Source organism: Canis lupus, chromosome 1, assembly GCF_048164855.1.
Source record: "Canis lupus baileyi chromosome 1, mCanLup2.hap1, whole genome shotgun sequence".
Taxonomy (NCBI): domain Eukaryota; kingdom Metazoa; phylum Chordata; class Mammalia; order Carnivora; family Canidae; genus Canis; species Canis lupus.
In genome coordinates, this window is record NC_132838.1 from 30,011,161 (window position 1) to 30,025,672 (window position 14,512).

The 14,512-nt window shown below is 38.1% G+C and overlaps 1 protein-coding gene across 2 annotated transcripts in view; it reads right to left on the reverse strand.

Moving 5' to 3' along the window:
- Nucleotides 1-14,512, reverse strand: part of MAP3K5 (mitogen-activated protein kinase kinase kinase 5) — a 198,881-nt gene that overhangs the window by 37,817 nt on the left and 146,552 nt on the right. For both annotated transcript variants that reach the window (XR_012030333.1, XM_072824984.1), the window contains exons 15-18: nucleotides 11,178-11,311; nucleotides 6,473-6,600; nucleotides 5,285-5,421; nucleotides 3,814-3,919 (exon numbers count right to left, since the gene is read on the reverse strand). Coding sequence is in view for 1 of the 2 variants with exons in the window: in XM_072824984.1 (XP_072681085.1) it covers nucleotides 3,814-3,919; nucleotides 5,285-5,421; nucleotides 6,473-6,600; nucleotides 11,178-11,311 (505 nt within the window). In the remaining variant the exon portion in view is untranslated. The remainder of the gene's footprint in view (nucleotides 1-3,813; nucleotides 3,920-5,284; nucleotides 5,422-6,472; nucleotides 6,601-11,177; nucleotides 11,312-14,512) is intronic.

Below are 14,512 nucleotides of genomic sequence, written 5' to 3' on the forward strand. Positions count from 1 at the left end.
ACACTATTGGAGGGAAGCATTTCACTTGGCCAAGGATAAGGTTACTACACTTCTCAAATCACCTACCCTTAGGAGAAAACTGCTATGATTTCTCTTCATTTATAGATGATGAACTATAGTGAATGAGTGGGTTTTTTTTATGATGTAAATAAAATCAAGTGGTCTTTTAGAAAATATGTGTTTAAGTCTTCCACTTTTTCTTGTATCTGGGTCTAAAATAGAATTGATGAGAGTTAAGTTGTACTAAAACCTGAGTAGAAATTACAACTGATTAAAATATAGTGAACTTTAGAAACTGGACAATTCAAGTAATTAGCACATTATGCAATTTTCTTCATTAGATAATATTTCAAAGAGCTCCAGTTACGTTTAATTATCCCCCACAGAGTAAGTGCCAAAAAAAAACAAACAGGCTTAGTTATGTATTCATATTGGCTCTCTTTATCTGACAATCACATGACATAATATTTTATGTAAAGAGATCTACAGAGATGGATAATGAAGATGCAAGCCAATCTGTACATTAGCCTAAGGAAAACAAGTACGAGTATTGACTCTAAAATCTATACTTTATCTGTCTTTGCTGCAAAGTTTTAAAATATTATTTTAAAATAATCTCTTTAAAAAAATAATCTCTTTTAGAATTTGCCACTGCAATGACCCATGGAGCCATTCCAACTTAGTGGCTCGAAGTATGAACTCTGACATCCCACTTAATCCACTCATTCATTCAGCAGATTTATATCAAGGGCCTACTGTAGGCCAGGCATTTAGAATATTACAGTGGAATAAACAGAAATCCCTGTGCTCATGGAGCTTATAATGTTTTGCAGTGGGAGACAGACATTAAACTATAGCATAACAAATCAGTAAATTATATGTATGTTAGGGGGCACCTGGTGGTTCAGAGGTTGGGCGTCTGCCTTTGGCTCAGGGCATGATCCTGGGGTCCCGGGATTGAGTCCCACATTGAGCTCCCTGCATGGAGCCTGCTTCTCCCTCTGCCTATGTCTCTGTCCCCCATCTCCCTCTCTGTGTCTCTCATGAATAAATAAATAAAATCTTAAGTATATATATATATATATATGTTAGAAAGTGATGCATCAATGACAAAAAAAAAAAAAAAAAAAGGTAGGGAAAACGGATTGAGAGTGCCCAGGGAGGGCTGCCATGTTAATAGGGCAGTTATGGTAGGTTCACTGAGATGACATCGGAGTTAAAACTTAAAGGAGAGGGACCTAGCCACACAGATAACTGGGAGAACAGTGTTACCAGCAGAAGGAAGAACATGTAAAGGCCTTTGAGGCAAGACCCTGCCTGGTATAATGAAGGAAATGCAGGAAGACCAGTGTTTCTGACACAGAGTAAGCAAGACCGAAGAGTAGGAAATGAGATCTAAAAGGTAATGGACTCTGAATCAGGTCAGAGCCTTGTCCACCATATTAGGACTTTGGCATTTGTTTATTCTGAAAGAAACAGAAAGCCACCGAAGTCTTAGAGTAACAGGGCTTGACTTACGTTTTAAAAGGATCACTCTAAGGATGCCTGGGTGGCTTAGCAGTTAAGTGTCTGCCTTCAGCTCAGGGCATGATCCTGGGGTCCTGGGATAGAGTCCCACATTGGGCTCCCTGCATGGAACCTGCTTCTCTCTCTGCCTATGTCTCTGCCTCTCTTTCTCTCTCTCATGAATAAATAAATAAAATCTTAAAAAAAAAAAAAAAAAAAGATCACTCTAGCTACAATGTTAAGAGTAGACAGTAGGAGGCAAGAGCCAAAGAAGCGAGAATAGGAGGTAATACAGTTGAAAGCTGAGGGTGGCAGCAGTGGAGGCAGTGAGGAGTGGTCCAATTTTGGACACCTCCCAAAGGTGGAGCCAGTAGGCTTCCTTGTGGATTTGGCTGGAGTGTAAGAAGAGAGAAGTACCATGGATCCCTCTAAGTTTTGGGTGGCTATCAACTGAGATGGGGAAGAGAGTGGGTGGAACAGGTTTGAGGAAAAGATAATTCCACTTGACATGTTAAGTCTAGTTTGAATCGTAGCTCTAATACTAGTCTTGTGACTTCGGGCAAGTTATTCAACCTCTTTGAACCTTAATTTCTCATCATAAACTGGGATGCTGATACTGAAGAATTAGGGCTGATGGATGAATTTCAGTGATAAAGCACTTAGCACAATCAGATAAATAGTAAGTACTCTATAAATGGTGGTTGAGGCTGTCTTCCCTCCCACCAAATCACCAAACAGGTCAATGTCTTCCAAGTGAGTTCATCAGAGGTTGAGTGAGCACCTGTGAGGCCTATGGTCATGAACAGATCAAGGTGTGCCCACTCCAAGCCCTTCTGACCAGCCCTGGAGAAGGACCAGGTACATTATAGTTACACGTGTTACTCATGTGAGGCCAGTGTAAGAAATGCAAACAAAGGGCTCTGGGAGGACAGCTTTACTACAACTTCTTTGGGGATTAAAAGAAAACATGTCTTTAAGATTAGCAGAAGACATTAAATCAACATCTTGTGAAATAAAATGTCTGAAAGTAGGGTTTTTTCCCATCAGAAGTTACTGAGTCTTGGCAGCATCTAAAACATCTCTTGCCAAATTGAGAGAGCATGAGGAAAGAAATGCAAAGACATTTAAAGTTACTAGTAGATTGGAATTAATTTTGTTAAAAAATACAATTTAAATGTGTTTAATGCTGTGCCCTGAAATACCCATTGCTGTGAGGGTAGGAATTGGGTCAGAGGTGTTGCTGACTGAATGTTCTGAGGAGAAAATTTACAAAATTTCTCTCTCTCCCAGGCTATGAGAATTGATACGTCAGCAAGATGGAGAGGAAGATGGACTGAAGCAAAAAGGTCAACGCAAAGAGCAAAGGGTAGATTAAAAATCTAAGTTCCATCATTTACAAACTGTTGTGATCTCTGTGATCTCTCTTCTCTCTCTCAATCTCCTAATCTGCAAAACTGAGGCACTACCATCTAGCTCACAGAATTCAGAAATGGCAGTATCTGGCCATTTTGCTTTATCTTAGATCACAGATTATTCATTGCCCTTTTTTGCTAAATGACTCTTTCTCTGATGATAATAACAATGATTTAGCACTTCATGAGAATCAGCAGAGTGGAGTGATAAGAACTTCCAGTGGACACCTGAGTAGAGGTTCCAGATGCCCTCCTGTAAGTGTAGGCAGTCATTAATCTCTCTGAGCCTTGGTTTCCTCTTGCTATATTTTTGGCAATCACTTGGTCTCCACTCCCCCAGGACTTTCTTGGTGGCTGGATTGCCTAATTTCTCAGGCAAGCTCTCTCCCCACCCCAATTCTGAGTTGATGAGTCACTTCCTCTTTCTGAATTGGAATTCTACCCCGGTTATTTATATTGTGAGGAGGAAATAGGCCACAGGGAGTAAACAGATTAGGAACTCATAGTTCAAATGGGAAGTGATTAAGGTATGAGTAAGGATCACAAAGAGGTTGGGCAAAAAAAAAAAAAAAAATTTTTTCTAAAATCTTGTCAGCCCTTAGAGTGGTTATAGCCAAGTAAGAGAGAAGTAATGACATGAAGGGGAAAACAAATAACAAACTAAGAGTTAACAGAAAAACATCTCAGTGGCATTAAGCAGGAGACTGAGCAAATCATAGAAATACGTGATGAGAAAAGAGCCAGATCAAATGCATAACATTTTTCAATAAGCATCAAAACATACCCACATTAATTGGGTAAGAACCCAAACTGACTTTCTCTCTCACATTAGGCTGTAACACAGCAATTATTTCTTTAATTACGAAAGATCTGTATCATCAGTGCAAAAACATACCAGTAAAAGTTTCAGTACATGGGTTTATGCCAGCGAGCCTCTTTGATGTCCCGAAGTCCGAGATCTTGAGAACACCACTATAGGTATTAATCAACACGTTGTCGCCCTAGGGAACAAAAGGCTTGAATTAAAAATGTTCTTTCTTCCAGTTCTGTTGGTTGTTGGCTCATAAATCCAATAAGAAAAGGTGCCCTTAGAGCAAACAAGGACACAAAATCTATATTCTTCGGGGCACCTGGTGGCTCAGTGGTTGAACATCTGCCTTTGGTTCAGGTCGTGATCCTGGGGTCCTGGGATCGAGTTCCGCATCAGGGTCCCCGCCGGGAGACTGCTTCTCCCTCTGCCTATGCCTGTGCCTCTCTATGTATCTCCCATGAATAAATAAATAAAATCTTTAAAAAAAAAGAAAGATATCTGTATTTTTCATTAATAGTTAACCTCAAGCGTGAATTATTGAACCATTTTTTGTTTACATATTATCAATCTACAATCTGTTAGCAGGCCACAAGCAGGCCACCTCAAAAAGGTGCTTAGTTAGAGCTTGCTGTGGTTTGCAAACAGTAGAGATTATCTGTGTGAGGTAAGTTCAACTAAATTATTCATGATTTTCTAGTCATTTTAACTTTATTTTCTGTCATTTTACTTATTTTCCTGGAATATTTTAGGACAATGGCAAATAAATGAGATCTGGATTGATTTGGAGATAGTAACAGTAACTTCCTTTCCACAGTCCCGCTTTTGTCAGAAATGTATTAGTTTTGAATTTTCACTTTTGAAAGACGATCAAATGAAGTTATGTGATTTTAGTTCAAACAATGAGTGTATAGTGTATGATACTTGTGAAAAGAGGGAATCTTATTTTTTTTCCCTCCTAATCATTCATCCATCAATGCAGCAAATGTTTACTGAGTATCTACTCTGGGCAAGGATGCAAAGATTAATCAGCCTGTGAGCATCTCAGAAGCAGGGACCCTTTCCTGTCCGATTTTGTTCTGCTGTGCCACCCCCTACCTGGAGCACCTAAAACAGTGCCAGGCGTGCAGTGGAAGCTTAATCTTTGTTGGCTGAACATGGTTAAGAGGTCTCTTCCTTGAGGAAGAGAGATAAGGCATGAATGTCAATAGCTGACTCAGAGTGAGGATTTAGTATCTTGTATTTTTGCTATTTCTAAGATTTACTTATTTGCGATTCTAAATTAATACCCATAACAGTATGGCTTTTGCAAAGAAAACAGTTACCCAACAAGAAACTTTTATTTATTTATTTATTTTTAAAGATTTTATTTATTTATTCATAGAGACAGAGAGAGAGAGAGAGTCAGAGAGAAAAGCAGGCTCCATGCAGACAGCCTGACATGGGACTGAGTCCACGGTCTCCAGGATCACACCCTGGGCTGCAGGCGGCGCTAAACCGCTGCGCCACCGGGACTGCCCACCAAGGAACATGAAACATGAATCCTACTGCATCCTACCTTTATATCTCGGTGGACTATTTGATTGTCATGGAGGTATTTTAATCCTTCAAGTATTTGCTTTGTATAAAAGCCAATTGTTTGCTCATTGTCCTTCAATGGGCCCCATTTGGAACGAAGGAGAGCAGAAAGACTTCCTGTAAAGTAGGGAGAAACAGTGGATAAAATTTTATTGAATTAGTTCTTTAAAGCATGTTAATCATGGGACATTAATTTAAGCTAACATTTATTGGTTGTTTGGAGTAGCCCAGCAAGTAGAGTAGTAGACACTTGGGCTCTCATACACTCTGAAGATGCTCATTATCAAATACAGTCAAAATAAAAGGCCACTCAGTCTCTAACTTTAAGTCACAATTATTGATACTAAAATGGTTCAGCATACTTGTATTGTCTCCTAATGAATTGCAAGCTGATGTCACATGACTAATTAAAAAAATTTTATTGAGATAATTGACATATAACATTGTGTTACAGGTGTACAACATTTGGTATTTATATACGTTGCAAAATGATCACCACACTAAGTCTAGTTCATACTTGTCACCACACAGTTACAAAAACAATTCTTTTCTTGTGGTGATAACCTTTAAGTTCTATTCTCCTAGCAACTTTCAAATATACGTACAGTAGTATTAACTCTAGATTCAGCATGCTGTACATCATATCTCCAGGACTCATTTATTTTATAAATGGAAGTTTGTACATTTGACCTTCTTCACCCATTTTATCCTCTCCTATCCCTGCTTCTGGCAACCACCAATCTGTTCTCTGTTATTTATAAGCTTGGGTTTTTTTGTTTGTTTGTTTGGTTTTTTTTTTAGATTCCACATGTAAGTGAGGCCATACAGTATTTGCCTTTCCCTGCATAACTTATTTCATTTAGCACAATGCTCTCATAGTCCATCTGTGTCGTTGAAAATGGCAAGACTTCACTCTTGTTTTTATGAATGAATAATATTCCATTGTGCATATAAAACACATCTTTAAATGGATAAACACATCCATTGATCCAATGGTGGACACTTAGGTTGTTTCCATTTCTTGACTATTGCAAATAATGCTGCAATGAAGATCTAATTTGTCTTTTAACTTAGATTAAGACCTGTAAACTTGTAAATCCCATGCTATTGTGCTCCTCTTTAAACCATAAAAACTTATACTTTTTAAAGAAAGAAAAAGATCTTTTACCTCCTGGGACCTGCTCCATGAAGATTTTGATGAAACCATTCTCACTGAAAGAGCCCAGATACTGGACAATATTTTTGTGCTTCAGATGCTTATGCAATGCTATTTCTTCATGTAGAGGCTGAGAGTATCTAAAAGACATACAAATGTTGATAAGCAATTATGTAGCCAGATTTTAGTGTATAAATGTAAGCAATACAAATTGAAAATATCAGCTAAATATATGCCCCTACAGAAAGTAAAATATGTTATCTAAAGCATTTGTTTCTTGTCACATAAATTTTGTGAAGTTGAAGTGGTAGTGATAAGATGTAGGGAAATGTGTCAGGCATTAATCCAAACCTATTGTATATATTAACTCATTTCTCACAATAACCCCAAGAGAAGTTACTTTTAAGATGCCCATTTTACAGATGAGGAAATTGACTCACCAAGAGGATGACTAACCTGTCCTAGATCTTAAAGCTAGTAAGTGACTGAGTTAAGATATCAGTCCAGGAAAATTGAATGCATCCACATAGCTCACTGTCTATATTAACACAACTTTCTATTCTGCTGGCCCCATAACATAACTACTATTCCAGAAGACTCTTGCCCAGGAGGATAAAGATTGCAAATCACTTTCATTTTCATTCCAGAACTTACTGAAATGCCCAGCAACTCTTCTGTAGAAAACTAAGTCTCTTTGAGCTCCTCACAAATCTTCATCTTACTGGGTTCATCGGTTCTATTATACCATAATTTTTTTTTTTACCCATTTCTACCCATGCCTCCATGCTGAAAGACCAGCATTAAGCCAAACTTTAAAATCGCACACTTGATATATGTTGTTTCATCAGATTATACAATGAAATTGTTTTATATTTTTGGAACAGACTGAACAACTCTTTTTATGAATATCTGAAGTACTGTACAGCTTCTCAATTCTTAACAATCTTGAATATTAACATTATATTACATACTAAATATGATTCTTGTATAGCTATCTATAGTAGGGTTTTGGAGACTCAAAGCTATTCCCTAATTTTTTTCTGTTGCACAATTTAGGTTATAGGTATGAAAAGCACTCACCACTAGAATATAAACTATAAACCTGATGCCTCATTATTTGCTTCGGTGTTAGATACAACAGATGCTTAGATTTCACAATGGCAAATTCATACAAACAGAATGGATTTTTTTGAATGCCAATAACAAATGCTAGAATTGGTTAGTATTGGATAATACTATTTTAATGAAACTTTTCAAGATAAGCTACAAAGCTAAAGCAATTAGCAGGTTACAAAAATCCAAATTCATTTAATTTAAGCAAACTTTTATAATCTGTAAAATATTACTCAGAATGCTGCCCAAAAACAACGAAAAATTAACTTGTATTTTAGATCATTTACTCATTTTATTTTTCTTTCGAACTGCTCTAGGAACTATAAGGGTAAATATTAAACTGAAAACCTTAACAGGATATCAGTTAGAGACAACTCCATTTTGGTAACTAACTGAGGCAGCACGAGAAATACCAGTATATAGTGTTACCAGTAGGATATTTAGGTTATGATTCTCAGGACATTTGCAAGTTACTTTTTCCATAGAGTTTAAAATACTTTATTAACACTAGTTAGTAAGATTGCTCTTGATATGCATGAAATAAATTAATAGCAAATACTGAGTCTATTCTACAGCTTTAGGACATCAAGATGACTAAATAATCTGAAGCAAGTGATTAATCCGGCTTATGACGAGCTGGAGGGCTTCTACCTCTTAACCCTCTACTGAACATCAATTATGAATGTTTAAATGTAAGATCCTAGAAAAGGAAATATGCCACACTCCTGCCCCCTCCTTTATGTAACCAAAGAATAGCTTAAAAATTATAATAGTCTGGATTCATCTTAGGTAAGAATAAGAACTTTTCCCCAATATGAAATTTATTAGTAACATTCAGAAATTCTAAGTGAAAGGATAAGTGCCAAGCACTGAATAAGCATGAAATTCCAATTTGTTCGAGTCAATAAGCAACACTTATCTCTGTGAATTATAAGAAAATCTTCTCAATGAGCTGACAATGGAAAGAAGAAATGGTACAAATAATCAGTTACTTATATATATTTAGTTTTGAAAAATTATTAATCCATATGTGTTTCCAGAGTACCTTCTCTGAGTCAAATTCCCACTACATCCATCCATACCAGTGGTCTCCAGCCTTGGCTGGACATTTCATCTCCTGAAAGGATTTTTAAAAAACTAATTTGTGCCTATGACCCATCCCAGAATTTGGGGAGGTAAGGCATGAGCATCAGTATTTTTTAAAGTTCCCCTGTTGGCTCTAACACGCAGCAGGGTAGAGAATTACTGATCTAAATAAATAGTCCAGGTGTGTATAGAACGTTAGAGGAGGAAGCCAACCTGAGATTAACTAGTTGAGACAGATCGTGAATCCAACGCCACTTCTCTCCCACATCTACTCCGATTCTCTTTAAACAAAGTGTTTTTAAAGTGTGAAGGAAACACAGAAGCCACTGTTTTTGTTGCTATGATGCTCCACTCCAGATGGCGATGGGTAGTATATGCTGGATCATACATTATTCACACGCATCCTATTACCTTAGCAATTGTCCTTCCTAACTGCTATCTTTTCACACATAACATGAAAACCTCTCCAGGGCATATAGAAGAAAATAACTTCGTGTATTGTATCAGACAATAACACGACAGACTTCACTTCTTCTTTATAGGTAACAAGGAGACGCCTGGCACCAGCTGTTCAAGAGAAACACCTGTCATGCAAGTGTTTTCAAACAACCCACATTCTGCCAGATACACTGCTACAGAACAGTACCTTTGTTGGTGTTGGTGTGCTTTGTGTACACACAACGGCAGTTGAATAAACTTAAGTTACAAAGGTGATTTTAAAAGTGGTCAGCTTCCAACTACCTACTTAAATTCATCTGCTGCCGGGAGAGGAGGGGATGTTTTTAAACATCGGTGGGTTTGCTGCTGTAATTTGATACTAATTAAGCCCTTAAATTTTCTATTGTTTCAAAATCTATTCCACGAATATGTTACTTAAGAACCTATAAGAACATTTAAGAAAGTTTTTTAATATTACAAAGTGGTAGAGGGAGAGGGAGAGAATCTCAGATACCCCATGCAGAGCCCTAAGTGGGGCTCAATCTCACGACCCTAAGATCATGACCTGAGATGAAATCAAGAGCTGGATGCTTAACCAACTGAGTCACTTGGGTGCCCCAGTTTTGGAAGTTTCTATGGACATAGTCTCAAGCTCATCAAGAGAACCATATCCTACCCACAAAAGTCTTCTTCATTTCATTTGTTAGTGTTTTTGATCTCCAGCATTCTAGATTCTTAGGATTTCCATCTCTACTTACACTCCTTTTGTTTATGTATACTATCTACTTTACCCATGAGAGCCTTTAGCATATTAAAGTTGTTCTAAATTCCTAGTCTGATAATTCCAACAACCCTGCCACATCTGAATCTGGATCTGACGCTTGCTCTGTCTCTACAAACTGGGTTTTTGCCTTTTGGTACGCTTTGCAATTTTTGGTGAAAGTTAGGCATGATGTATTAGGTAGAAGGAACTCCGGGAGGGGAAGAATTCCACAGTCTTATGCTTAGGTCTCAGTTTCTTTGAGGGCCTGTGCCACTGGGCTGGGAGCTTCACAGATGCTTTGAGTCTCCCTTCTCCCCCATCCCCTGCTGCCTTCAGCTGGGATAGGATGGCAACAGTGAACAGGAGTTGGGTATTTCCTTTCCCGCAGGCTGGTTAGGCTCTGATAATACCCTCTTAGGTTAGGCCCTGGTAAAAATAGTCTCTCTGAGGTCAGGCCTTGTTAGGAAGAGCAGAGCTGTGGTGTATTTCAAAATAGTTACCTTCCCTCTTTCCCCTGCCGAAAGCACAAGGGGATTTTTCTCCAATATCGCTGTTGAGGGTCTGGTAGGGCTACTGGAGGCAAAATTCACAAAAGTGTGCGCACCCGCCATGACTATCTCTCCAAATTTGGGGGCAGTGGCTTGGCCTGCAACCTCACTTCTTCAATGGATCCAAGAAGAGCTGTTGATGTCTTAGTTTGGTCAGCTTCCCATTTGCTAAGATGGAGGAATGACTTCCAAGCTCCTTAGGTACAAAACTGGACACTGGAACCTGTGGTTCAAATACCACTTCTGATCCAGCTTACTTCCCATCTATCCATCTAATAAATCAACCATCCTTTGACATAACTGAGCTCTACACACCCAGGCCATTGTCTTTTCTACTCTTTAGAAGTCCTGTCCTTGTCACCTCTGAGAGGTCATCCTTCTCCACCAGAGGGTTGTGCCTGAATCAATGATTGATGCAGCAGCTAAACCTTAGAGGGGCTGATTAAGACACTGGTCTTTTCAGACAGAGTTTCACTAATTAGAATATCACCAAAACATTGTCTAGAATGCCATACACAACCCCAAATACCTGGAAAACAGCTTTTATTTTTTTTAATTTTTTTTAGTTATTTATGATAGTCACAGAGAGAGAGAAAGAGAGAGGGGCAGAGACACAGGCAGACGGAGAAGCAGGCTCCATGCACCGGGAGCCCGACGTGGGATTCGATCCCGGGTCTCCAGGATCGCGCCCTGGGCCAAAGGCAGGCGCCAAACCGCTGCGCCACCCAGGGATCCCGAAAACAGCTTTTATTAGCCACAATTACAGTACCTGCTATCTCTCTCTGGGATTTCCTTTATAGCGATTCTGACTTGGTTGCTCAGGTCTCGGCCTGCGTAGACGATCCCATAAGTGCCTTTCCCTAGAACGACTCTGTCACCATTCTCATCATATTCATAGTCATACTACAAAGGGAAAAATGGAGGAACAGAAGATTGAAACATTAGTTGCATTCTACATTTTAAACATCAACTTTTTCCAAGAGCATTTTCCCTAATTTTATCAAACCCCTTTAACAAGCAAAACAAAGTGATGAAACTCTGAGCAGCAGCATCAAGAGCCAAAAACTGGACACTCTCAACATAAAGCAAATAATCTGTTCATGTTTTCACAATTGTTACAAACATAGTAGGGACTATGTATTTAAATCCAGAAAAGTGTTTCTTCCAAAGCCCACTTGGATTCTTTTGTCCACTAAATCCTATTTTTCACAGATCCTGGAAATGAGTATGCTTAGCAATAATGTCTACCAGTATCTATTACATCTAATTGATCTTTTTGTTTCTAAGCTTTTGATACTGTCCAAGTACTTCATACACTGCCAAGAGAATAAACACTGACAGAAAGGCTTTGGTAAGAAGAAAATTTTTGAGGCCTTCTGCATTGAAAATGATAAAATAAGGATTATTCTTCCTTTACCCTCAATTATCAAAAAAACATTGGTCATTTTCATTGAAAATGAAAAATAGCATTGTTAATTCATTCTACTGTTTTTTTGTTTCTATATCATTTATTTCTGCTCTTGTCTTTATTATTTCCCTTCTGCTGGCTTTAGTCTTTATTTGCTGCTCCTTTCAGTAAGGTTAGGTTGTATATTTGAGATTTTTCTTGCTTTTTGAGGAGACCTGTACTGCAATATACTTCCTTCTTAGAACAAAACTGGAGGCGGCACAATTCCAGATTTTAAGCTAAACAAAGCTATAATCATCAAGACAGTGTGGTACTGGCACAGAAACAGACACATAGATCAATGGAACAGACTAGAGAAACCAGGAATGGACCATCAACTACATAGTCAACTAATCTTCAACAGAGCAGGAAAGACTATCCAATGGGAGGAAGACAGTCTCTTCAACTAATGGTATGGGGAAAACTGGACAGCCACAAGCAGAAGAATGAAATTGGACCATTTTCTTACATCATACACAAAAAATCAAAATGAATGAAAGACCTAGATGTGAAAGAGGAAACCATCAAAATCCTAGAGGAGAACATAGGCAGAAACCTCTTTGACCTCAGTGGGAGCAACCTCTTACTAGACATGTCACCAGAGGCAAGGAAAACAAAAACAAAAATGAACTATTGGGACTTCCTCAAGATTAAAGGCTTCTGCACCACAAAGGAAACAATCAACAAAACTGTAAGGCAGCTTATGGAATGGGAGAAGGTATTTGCAAATATCTGATATAGGGTTTGTATCCAAAATCTATAAAGAACTTATCAAACTCAATGTCCCAAAAAACAAATAATTCATTTAGGAAATGGGCAGAAGACATGAATAGACATTTTTCCAAAGAAGACATCCAGATGGCTAAAAGACACATGAAAAGATGCTCGACATCACTCATCATCAGGGAAATGCAAATCAAAACTACAATGAGGGGATGCCTGGGTGGCTCAGTGGGTGAACGTCTGCCATCAGCTTGGGACGTGATCCCAGGGTCCTGGGATCCAATCTTGCATCAGGTTCCCCACGGGAACCTGCTTCTCCCTCTGCCTGTGTCTCTGTCTCTCTCATGAATAAATAAATAAAAACCTTAAAAAAAACCTACAATGAGATATCACCTTACATCTGTCAGAATGGCTAAAATTAACAACACAAGAAACAATAGGTACTGGTGAGGATGTGGAGAAAGGGGAACCCTCTTGCCTTGTTGGTGGGAATGCAAACTGCTGTGACCACTCTGGAGAACAGTAAGGAGGTACCTCAACAGTTAAAAATAAAGCTACTCTACAATCGAGCAATTTACCCAAAGGATACAAAAATACAGATTCGAAGGTATACATGTACCATGATGTTTATAGCAGCATTAACAACAGCAGCTAACTATGGACATAATCCAAATGTCCATTGACTGATGAACACATAAAGTGGTGGTGTGTATTTATTGGTGTGTGTGTGTGTGTGTGTGTGTGTGTGTATGTATATATGATCTCACTCATATATGGAATTTAAGAAAGAAAACGATGAACATATGGGAAAGGGGAGGTAAGTAAAGAAGAGGGAAGCAAACCATAAGAGACAAACTGAAGGTTGATGGAAGGACGTGGGTGGGAGATGGGCTAGATGGGTGATAGGCATTAAAGAGGGCACTTGTGATTAGCACTGGGTGTTGTATGTGTATGAACCACTGAATTCTACTCCTGAAACTAATATTGCTCTGTATATTAACTAATATTTAAATTAAAAATGAAAAATAGGAGAAACATTTTATCTTTGATGTAAAAGGAAAAATCTACAGCCCTAAAACCCAAGCCTGATCAAGCATCTCAGTCCAATATGGAAAGCCAATGAAAATAAAAAGGTCTTAAAGAATATTTGGTAGAGACTTTCTGAGACGTGGAGGAGTCATCCAAAAAGGCCTATTTTTTGGTCTCAGACTAAAACTACCAAATTTGTTCATCAGATATTTGTGTGTGTGTGTGCGTGTGTGTGTGCGTGTGTGTGTCTTATCTGGTTTTGGTATCAGGGTAATGCTTGCCTCATAGAATGAACTGGAAGCTTTCTTTCCTTCTCTCTCTCTCTCTCTCTCTCTCGGGAATAGTTTGAGAATAGGTATTACCTTCTCCTTCTCTTTAAATGTTTGGCAGAATTCACCTGTGAAAATATCTGGTCCTGGACTTTAGTTTTTTGAGAGTTTTTGATTACTAATTCAATGTCATTGCTAGTAATTAGCCTGCTTAAAATGTCTATTTCTTCCCGATTCAGTTTTGAAAGGGTTTTATGTTTCTAGAAACTTATTCATTTCTCTAAGGTTGTCCAATTTGTTGGCATATTATTTTTCATAACGTTCTCTTATAATCAATCCTTTGTATTTCTGTGGTGTCAGTTATTTATCCTTCATTTCTGATTTTATTGGACTCCTCTCTGTTTTTTTTTTTTTTTTTTTTTTTTTTTTTTTTTAATGAGTCTGGCTAAAGGCTTATCAATTTTGTTGATCTTTTCAAAGAACCAGCTCCTGGTTTCATGATGTATTCTATTGGGTTTTTTTTTTTTTTAAGTCTCTATTTCATTTATTTCTGCTCTATTTATTATTTCCTCTTTCTACTGGCTTTGGGCTTTATTTGTTCTTTTTTTTTTCCTAATTCCTTGAAGAGTAAGTTTA